The sequence below is a fragment of the Papaver somniferum genome, chromosome 7, assembly GCF_003573695.1.
Source record: "Papaver somniferum cultivar HN1 chromosome 7, ASM357369v1, whole genome shotgun sequence".
NCBI classification, from domain to species: Eukaryota; Viridiplantae; Streptophyta; class Magnoliopsida; order Ranunculales; family Papaveraceae; genus Papaver; species Papaver somniferum.
Window position 1 is genome coordinate 179,416,499 of NC_039364.1, and position 11,241 is coordinate 179,427,739.

Below are 11,241 nucleotides of genomic sequence, written 5' to 3' on the forward strand. Positions count from 1 at the left end.
ACGGTATGACTGGCCGGCCGGTGGGCCAGTCGCATAACGCCTTAGCTAATTTTTTTTTTATTATTATTTTTCTTCCTATTTTGCATAGGTTCATTGTTCCTTCGTATTGTGAAATGCTTGTTCGTGCATTCAGGTGCTCTTTAGTGCATTACACTTACACCATTTTGGTCGGTGCTTACTCGATAGCGGCTCAGATGCCTGTACATTGAATATTTATTACTAACCCATGGAATTCTGCTGGGAAGAACCATGAATTGAAGTAATGAATATTATGAAGAATGTAGAATATTTTCTAGGGATTCAGTTGATGAATCTAATGATTTAGAAATAATTAATTGATGGCTCTATACTAGCACGATCGTCTAGGAGAATTAATTATTCAAGAATTGGGCGATATGAGCTTGTTGAAGTATCATATTTCTTTTATACAATCAGGGAAAACATTGTTACATCCTGAAGACGTTATTGCTCTATACTAGTGTTTATGGGTGAAAACTATTTCTGCTGGTTTTGGTAAATTTGGGTGTGCGTGGATGAGAAACGAATCTAAACCCTAAACAAATGCACTGCATGGGAGTGCTTTTGATTTGAGAGATCAATCTATACAATTGTGGCCTAAACCAAGAAATGGTTGTTCCAGACTTGCTTCGGTCACAAAGTGAAGGAGATGGGGTTGATCTTAGGGAGGGAACCGAAGAAGGTGTTGAGATTGTGAAGGTGTTGTCTATTTATGACTTGCATCAGAACGTCGAACTGTCTTGCACAATGTAAGCTATCAGTTCTGGGTGTTTTCTGGATACTGTGACAACACTTGGTTTTTTTGTGTCTTTTCGTGTTGTTTGGAAATAGGTGAAGGACCTATTTATACAAGTCATTGAGTGCAAACCCTCATCTCGTAGGAAGTGGAGGAAGTTGAGTGATGGAGTAGTGGGGTCGTGTAGGTGATTACATGATCACGTCTTGGCCCACTTCCCTCATCACCTTAACCGTTCATGCCTCCTGACACGTTCTTGTAAATGGGCATGTTGCACGCCGCACGATGTAAACCGCCAGACCGATACCCCAGTAAGTATCCCCCAGTTTGTGACATGCTTGATGTCTCGAATGAGTGGATCGTGGGACCCACATGAAATAGCATACGGTGCTAAGTTAAATAACTAAGTTATTTAAGAAATTGATATTCATGAGATATCGTGTATGCTCGACGCATGTAATGCATTGAAAACAATCAATATGTATGAAGCATCGCTGTTTTAAAGCTTAATAGAGTAAGTTGCGGATTAAGCGTCTTAAAATAGCAGCATGTTCAAACATCTTCAAGAGATCGTTCGAAGGCCGCATGGGCGGGCCATCCCTTGGCCGATCACTCCCTATGGTAGAGTGTCGTACGGTGATCACCAAGGTGCCTCATTGGCTGTTTAACTCTTAGCATAGGCTGTCTGACCAAGATGGAAAAGTTGGACGGACGAGATGATCTACGACACATATTTGCGACCGTTGATGGATTTTTAGGGTTTTAAAGAGGTGCGCAAACATCTCTCTTTAGCTTGACCGAAATCAAGCATGAACAATGATTTTGGTGGGACCGACCGGGCATGCATGTAGACGGCCTGCCGGTGTGCATGCCCGTACCACTTTGTCTCATGAAGGTGAGATCTAGGCCACTCAAGTCGACTGGAAAAGATGAGTGGTCATGATAGATTTGCGATAGAAATCCTTTGCCTCAAAGGATTTGGGAACCACGTGATATGCCTCCTTTGGGCGTGCGTTTCTAGGCGCTCGGCCATGGTTGGCCGAGGCCGATTGGTCACACGCATAGGTGGGCCCATGATGATCGTGTTGATACTCTTGGTACCTCTTAAGTTTATATCTGCACCCTCCGTTTAGGCTGGCGAAGATGATTGGACGCGATCGAACTGCGGCAGTTATGCGGCACTGCAAACCCTAATTAGGGTTTTAAAACGGTCACGCACGCGTGACTTTGGCTAAGCGGTTTGGCAGGCTATGCTCCTCCTTTTGGGAGACCGACCATGTGGGGACACGTTGGGCCGACACTGAACATATGTGTACCTTCCTGATGGTCCTAGGTACGATCTAAGCCATCCAAATAGGCTAGCTAAGTTGGATGGTTGTGATCATTTTAAGACACTGGTGGAATTTCCGCGACCTTTCAAAGCATCACGCCAGCCATGCTTCGATCAAACGTTCATTGCTCCATGACTTTGTCGTGAGAAAACCGATCGGGTTGGTGAGGAGTGGGCCCTCCAATGTGTGCGTTGATGCTTCTCTGATCATTCATGGGATGATCTAATCCGTCCAACCACGCTTGCGAAGTTGGACGGTTGCGATGGTTTTAGACTTCCCTGGACAGTCTACGTTCGATCGAACCTCTACAAAGCAGCACAGTCACCCTATTTAGGGTTGGCGGTTGACGTTACTAGGAGGTGTTCGTGTGATGTTCGACCAGCTAGGGCACAAGTGGGCCCGCCGGTGGTCATCACGTCAGTCGCCCATTCTTGCTAAGTTTTGGCTAGGCTTGTTAAATTGCGCGACCAACTTGTGTGGCTGCGATCGTTTCTGAGACTGATATGGACAGTCCAGATTTTCCTTAAAGAAATTAAATACGTTCGATCGAGCTGAGAGCGCATCGATTCGAAATTCTCTTTTGTCATAGAGTGGTGTAGCATGTACGGGTATTTCGTACATGTCTCAAAATTGGCACTTAGAGATTCATGTTACTATGCTGAGAGTGAACACTCAGTCGTCATGTCATGCTAACAATGAGAGTTCGGCGAGGAACAACACAGGAAATACTAGGCAAATCATGCATTGATTAATAATGCTAAAATTCACAGAATATTCGGGATTGTTGCTACATGCACCATTCTGGGTGAATTTTGTGTATTTATTGAATTGCTTCGAATAAATAAAGTGAAGAGGTGCTCATCACTTATCAAACGGCTTTACCCTTTGCAGGATATCAGCGCATTAAATTTGGTTTTACAATTTTAGCCCTGAACTAAAATCCACCATCAACAACTAGCAGGCAAGATGTCTAGGAGCCGTCTAATCGTTCGATTTTATATAAAAGGTAATTACTGAAATTTCTCAGTATTCATCAAATATGTCGTTGCCTCATCTGAGAGACTGCATATTCACGTATACTCTGAGAGACAATAAACTCAGTTAGAGACTCTTGCGGCATGAGTTTTCATGCTTCAATGAGAGACATGAGCCTCAACACTCATCTGATTGCTGGATCAAGAATGTTATGGTTTTACGATTTTATCCTTTGTCGAAAATGCACCATCTACACATGGTGACAATATGGTTTGTAAGGAATAAAATCTTCTATGAGAACCTGAAGCCTGACATAGTCATCACAAACAAAAAAATTTCAAGGATGATCCATGAATGTGAAGCTAGACTTAAAGGCTATATGTTTAACTTTGCATATGATCTTCAAATACTCAAAACTTTTGATATAAAATACAGGAAGGTGAAATCTGCAAGAGAAATAAAATGTTTCTTCTCTCTGCCTGAAGATGGAACCACCTTGCTCTGCTGTGATGGGGCTTCAAGAGAAAATCCTGGATGTGCTGGTTATGGTTTTGTAGCTAGAGATAGTTATGGAAACTTTCTTATAGCAGAATCTGGAGGCCTCGGCATTACTACAAACTTTGTGGCAGAAATCTTGGGGACTATCAGTGCTTTAGAATGGGCAGTAATAAACTTCAAAGATAAGCTGATTATAAATTCTGATTCTATTGCAGCCATAAATGCTTTCATGAAGAATAACCTTCCTTGGTTTGTCTTGAGCAGATGGATACTAATCTGCAAAAAGGTAAAGTATATCCATTTTAATCATGTTTATATAGAAGTAAATTTTTATGCAGATTTCTTTGCTAATAAAGGAGTATTCCTTGACAAGGGAAAAACCTTAAAAAAATTTACTAGACCCCCAAACATGCCTAGAATGGAGTTCCCTGGAAATACATACTACAGATTTGATTTGAAACATTAATCTCTTAGCTAAGATTCTATGTTTTCTTTCCTTACTGCCTGAGACATGTGGTCCATTTTGGCAGGAAAAGTTACTTTCTGAAATACCTTTTTGTAATCTTCTATAACTTGTTTGGTTATCAATAAAGTAAATTTTTTTGGGAAAAAAAAAAGTACTCCAGTCACTACTCCCGCTTCCAACAACGACGCCACTAATACTACCCCTCCTTAAACCAACATCGGAAACAACCCTCTCTTTGGCCGATATCCCGACAAAATCATAGAAAAATCCACATACCATAGTTGATTTCATGAAGGCTCATGAAATTCTCGCTAAGAATCAAATATACATGGCTACAACACAGAAATAGTTATGCAATTATCTCAAGACTCTCACAGATAAGTTGTCGCCTGAACAAGCTCAACCCCAAAGTCAGACGAAAAAAGGAAAAGCCAAGGAAGTATCCTCAGCTGTTGATCCTAAAATCTCCCTAATCCAGATTCCGGAAGATGATGGAGTCGCTACAGATAACCCGAAAGCGAAAGAGCCATCCAGTTTCATCACTCGAGAAGATTTGGAGCGCCTCTTGTCCTACTGCTACACAAACAATTCCTCTTCCAATGGGTTATACTTCTCCAACGTTCACACTCTATGATGGAATGGGAAATGCTCGAGAACATGTTTCTCGATTCCTGGAATCATTGGGCGAACATGAGCACAGCCACGTTGTCCGTCTGAAGAATTTTCAAAATCTCTAACAGACCGAGCATGCACCTGGTACAATAACATCGCACCAGGAAGCATCTCTAGTTGGGGATAAATGATTAATTCTTTCTATCGGAAATACTTCTTTGTCTCAGAACAAGTTACTCTGTCTGATCTGAAAGGATGTTTCGGAAGAATAATGAGCATCCGAACGACTATGTGAAAAATTCAGAGTCCAAGCTTTGGATTGCCATGATCCAAATGTCACTGAACAACAACTTTTAGACTTGTGCATTAACGGAATGATCCCAGTCTATAGAGCTTTATTGGAGAATCTTCGACTCCATACTCTCTCAGAGCTTCATGAAGCAACCAAACGGTCAGCAACCACTGTTCCGGCCTTACTGGAAAGGGAAAAAGCTACGAAAGTCGAGGAACCACGGGAAACTCGAGGCAACATCAGACGCCTGATAAATAAGAAATACAACCTTGAACCTTCCACGAATGTTGTTGCTGAAGGAAGCAAGAGGAAATCCGAGACACAACAGCATAAGAACGCTTCTCCAACATCCTAGGCTCCTGCAAAAGCATTAAGGAAAGATAACCAAACTTGAAATGCACAAGCACCAACTCAGCGTCAGATAAATGATCAGGCGGACCCAGACTTTCCTTTCCCCATTTAAGAGGTGATCGAATTATTATAAGTCTAGATTTAGGATGGTGCAACCAAATTGTCGTACGTCAGAAAGGAGTCGATTGAGGAAGAAATGGAGAATCCACGGTACTGCCGTTTTCATAGGTTTGCCAGTCATCCAACAAGCGATTGTAAAGTTCTGAAGCGCATCTTCAAGGAAAATGTCGATTCAGGAGAACTGGGGACTGAAGGAGTACACAGGAATCCTCTTCCGATCAGGACTTTCAATCTCTCTGAACAACCTTTCAAAGAAGCAGTTCAATCCTTGATCAAGCATATATGTGAATTTCTTTATCTGTTAAAGGCTCAAAGGAAAGACATGTTCACAACTCTGAATCACATATTGTTTAGAAAACGCCTGTCCATTCCAGAAACACTCCCTGAATCTCCAGTGACAAACAAATAGATGTATGACTAGGGACTTCTCACCACAATCAATCTCAATGGAAATGGATCCAAAAGAGCATTAGTTGATGTTGGAACTGCTGTAAAATATTATCCCTTTGAAGACTCTCAGAGCTGCAGGAATCACTCGACAAGAAGCTACTCATGCTCCCACCTCATTCAGGGATCAAGAAGAAATACCTAGAGATGCGCATGGCTATATCATTATGTCAGAGCACTACTCGGTCGAACTCGCAAGCGTTATTATCTCAAGCTTGTTTGTCAAGTTTAGTTGATCAAAACTATAGTCTTGATTTCTATTCTACTTATAGCTCGGATTAGGATAAAATGTGTAGTTGAGCTTTAGACTTCACGGTGTTCATCGATTGAAGACGAAGATCTAATGAGGAGAGCTTGGAGAAAATTCATCAATAAAAGGTATGTGGATACTAAAACGTATCTATCACTCATAAGTCTATTCTATTTTATCTTCTAATGAGACTAAGTTGTACAGTTATATCGACTTTTACATTATACACATTTGATATTTCGGGCTGAGTTTATCTCGCTTATCTATTTCTCGAAATATGTGTTGGAAGCTTTTTGCTTTAACTATGTTCATCATATTCTTGACAAGTTTAGTTGGAAACAATTTATTTGTTGGAAACAAAATATTAAGTCAAAAGATGATCATGTGAAAATTGCCTTGAAACATCTTATATGATTTGTGTGAGACAATCATTTGATGTCGACTTGGAAAGTTTCGTATTGATCATTCGGTCACTTGAAAATTACTTGAATCTAATAGTTTGTGTGAGACAGCTATTGTCGTCTTCTAAGGATGTTTCAATGATTGAAATGGGAGTTTGGAACAATTAACCATGTCTGGATACAACACGGTATGCATACCTAGTATGTGAATTGTATTGTTATAATTAAGGTCTGGGAACCTTGTTTGCGTACCTAGTATGTGAACGGTTTTACCTGTAAAGGTCCGAGAACCTTGTTTGCGTACCTAGTATGCCAACGGTTCTAACTGAGTTAGGTCCGGGACAGCTGTTTGCACACCTGGTTTGCGAACGGCTGGACAAGGCCATGGTCCGGAGCTGTTGTTTGCATACCTGGTTTGCGAACACAGTTGTTAAGTTCTAAAATCGGTTAATTTTGATTCTCATACTTATGAACTAAACACTTATGAATTAAGGAATGCAATCTTTGCAAACCGTGGCTTAATGATTCTTGTATAAGTACTTTGTACAATTACGAATCAGTCCGATTTTGTTTCAATTGGTTCATATATGTTTCTATGAGATAGTGAAAAATTGAACAACTCTATTTGAAACACAATTAGATTCATTTGATTATCTTTCATGATTGATTGATCATCATATTTGATCTAGAAGTGTTAGATGAATGTGGTTAAGAAAAAAGTGTTCATACGGATAACATTGGTTAACTGTTATTGAGCCAACTCAATATACACGTTTAGGTACGATTACCCATATCTAAATGAAGATATATTTCATTTGTGGGTAACAAGCTAAGACCATCTAAAAATGGAGATTGGTTAGCTTTATTTTTAAGCATACTTAGCTTGAATATTAAATCATGATTTCATCTAACGGTGAATATTGAATTCTTCGCTACTAAGATATCGTAGCTTTGATTGTAAGCAAACCCTAATTTCAAAGACTATCTAAGGGAGAAATCTAGCAACCGGAAAACCTAATCCCAGCACTTTCCTGTGTCCTAGTTGCAAACTAGAGTCGATTCTCCTTTAACCTATATTATTCCAAAACCCTATTAGGTTAACGACTTGAAGACTTCATTTGGGATTCATGAAGCCAGATTCAACTATTTTCTCTGTAGTTGCGTATTCTGATCTTACTTGTTCTATCGTGTTAAGTATTATCTTCTCTAAGATTTGCTCGAGATTTATCTCTGATAGGTAAGATATTAAAGTAGTCACAAAGTTCTTCGTCTCAGACTTTGTGATTCCGCAGTAACTTCTTCTACCACCATATAGTTAAGTTATTGTGAGGTGATTGATATTTTTAAGCTGCTCTTCGGGAGTATAAGACTGGATTATCAATTGGTTCCTGCTCACCTTGATTTACCATAAGACGGAACAAAACTTCATAGTTACTTATGTGGGAGACAGATTTATCTATCAGAATAGATTTATCTGTGTGAGACAGGTTTGTTTATAAGTCTTCGACTTTGGGTCGTAACAACTCTTAGTTGTGGGTGAGATCAGCTAAGGGAATCAAGTGCGCAGAATCCGGGGTGGTTCTAGAGGCATAAGGAACGCGACTATACCTTAATCGGTGTGAGACTTGGTTAGGGGATCACTATATTCCAGTCGGAAGTTAACTTGTATTAGGCTAGTATCTGTAGCGTCTTAATACGGTGAGGTATTCAATCTGGATTAGGTCCTGGGGTTTTTCTGCAATTGCGGTTTCCTTCATTAACAAAATTTCTGGTGTATGTGTTATTTATTTTTCGCATTATATTTTTTTACATAATTGAAAAATCACAGGTTGTGCGTAGTTCAATCAGTTGATAAATCCGACCTTTTTTGTTGGATATAACTTGATTGACACTTGGGCATTGGTCTTTGGTACCGTCCAAGTTATTTCTCTTATCAATCAGGCTCACGGATTTCTATCTATTTGATTTGATGATTGGATTGAGGAATAGAGATAAAGATCTTTGATATGTCTCTTGATTGAGCTCGCTTTTAAGTTGGTGCTCTCATAATTATATTGGATTTTAGTCCATACAAATTGCCGAACGAATTATTGGGTGTGGTTTTTATACCCCCACTTTTTCAATTAGTATCAGAGCAAGCAAATACACTAAGACCTCATAAGTCTGTGTTTGTAGCAATCTGACTCTATGGACAGAAGTGTTATCTCTATAAACGTACCTCCAGTCTTCGATGGCTTGAATTACTTATGGTGGAAAATTGTTATGCATGCTTTTCTTCAAACGCGTGATTTTCAATCATGGGTTCGTGTTATTAATGGCTATGATCCTCCATTAGTTATAGTAAATGGTGTAACTGTTGCAAAGGATAATGGTGAGTATGATCCTGTTGAGATTCTCGCTGCAAAGCAAAATTCTGACGGATTAAATGCTATCATCCATGTCATTACCCTAGATCTTCAGCACCATTTAACTATGTGCACTCGGTCTAAAGATGCTTGGGATATATTAATGTTGATGGTGGAGTTTTGACAAAGGCTAAAATCGTAAAATTATAACCTTGCATAATCCTGATCCAGTAATCAGACGAATATTGAGACTCATGTATCTCGATTAAGCATGAAAGCTCGTTCCATGATGATCTCTGACTAAGTGTGTTACCTCTCAGAACATCCATAAGAACCTCTGACCGAGTGTATTGCCTCTCAGAGCATATATGAATATACAGTCTCTCAATTGAGACCATATCATATTTCAATACTGAGCAATCTCAGTAATCACTTCTGTATAAAATCGAAAATGATTGGACGGCTCCTAGATGTATTAACCACTAGTATAGAGCAATAACGTCTTCAGGATGTCTCAATGTTCCCTGATTATACATAATAAACATCCATAACGAGTATGGCACTTCTACTAGCTCATACCCCGATTCTCGAATAATTATAATGCTCATAGACAGCGTTCCTGTTAGTATAGAGCCATCAATTAATTATTTCTAATCGCAAGATTCATCAATTAAATTCCTAGAAAACATTCTACATTCTTTATAATATTTCATTGCTTCAATTCATGGCTTTTCCCAGCAGAATTCCATGGGTTAGTAATAAATATTCAACGTACGGGCATCTGGGACACCACCGAGTAAGCCCCGAGAAAATGGTGCGAGTTTACTTAATAATAATGCACAAACGAGCATTCAAAAATATGGTCGAACGAGGAACCTATGCAAATAGGAAAAAAAATAATATTAAATAAAATAAACAAGAGGCGTGAGACTGGGACCACCGGCCGGTCGGTCATGCCGCCGTGGCCGGTACCCCTCTTCCGTTACATTATTTTATTTTAATCTATTATTTTCCTTATTTCATGAAAACTCCTTCATTTGAGCAAACTCCCTCGTTTGAGCAAAACTCTCAGTTTCTCCATATTTCCTTCACACAGTGAAAAATAATTAAAAAATAGGGAACAGTGTCACGGGGCGGGGCCTACTATCCGTCCGGCCATGCCCTAGCCATGGACGGTCCACACCTTATGATCCCTTATTATTATCATTATTATTTCCTTCATCTCATGAAACTCCTTCGTTTGAGCAAAAACCCTAGTTTTTCCATATTTGCTCAAATATTGCTCAAACCATCAAAAATCCAAAAAATCAAATGGTAACATGACCGGCTAGGCTATTCACGGCAAATATCAAAATATTATTATTTTAATATTCTCAAAATATTGATCGCACGATCAATGTCCTACTTGCTCATTCAAGCAAAATTGAGAGTTTCAGTCAAGATCAAACTCTTCTGAAAATCCAAAATATTTCTCAAACGCGCACCAGAAAATACCAAAACTCTCAGTACTGAGACACGGACACTATGGTGACACAGGCATGTCACCATGACCGACCAGGGTCGGCCCTTTGGCCTGCAAGGAGCCGGTCCCACGCATCTTCATAATTCTAATTTGTTCATATTGGGTTCAAACTCTTTCCAAATAACTTGGAATTTCATCAAATGACCGTCAGTCAGTCCCACGACCACCAAGGGCCGGTTCCATGCCCTCTTGGTCGGTCCCTTATCTCTCTATAATTAGGTTTTATTACCTAATGCTCAGACGAGGACAATTTTAATAAATGATTAAACCAGCATTTAATCATCCTTTCACCAACTGGTCAACAATGGACTTTGGTGCATGGTCACTCAAGCACTTGAGCGCTACATGGTAGGCCATCATCCCATGTAGCCGGTCCCTCCTTCACTCAGTGATTAGTTTTCAGTAAATCATCAATTGATCAACAATCGATCAAAATTAGGGTTTTGAACTGAATGCTCTGCAAATCATAATTCTGAGCAAGTTTAAACACTAATAATTTTATAATTTATCCAGCAATCAGCATCTTAATTAATCCGGTTCATCTACCAATATTTTAATTAATATTTTATCTAGTCATGCTACCAACAATTTATCAAACGAGAAATATTTGAATATTGATTCAACTATCAATATTCGGTAACTCATCAAACGAGCAATATTTGCTCAGACGAGAAATATTGATTCAACTATCAATATTCAGTAATTCATCAAATGAACAATATTTGATTAGACGAGCAATATTTGCTCAAACAAGGAATATTGATTCAACTATCAATATTCAGTAATTCATCAAATGAACAATATTTGCTCAGACGAGGAATATTGATTCAACTATCAATATTCAATATTTCATCAAATGAGCAATATTTGCTCAGAC

General features: G+C 39.3%; 1 protein-coding gene across 1 annotated transcript; it reads left to right on the plus strand.

The window, feature by feature from the left end:
- Positions 1–3,403: 3,403 nt before the first annotated feature.
- LOC113295620 lies at positions 3,404–4,024 on the plus strand. Its single transcript, XM_026543953.1, has one exon. The coding sequence runs from the start codon at positions 3,404–3,406 to the stop codon at positions 4,022–4,024; it is 621 nt and encodes a 206-aa protein (XP_026399738.1).
- The last annotated feature ends 7,217 nt before the right edge of the window (positions 4,025–11,241 follow it).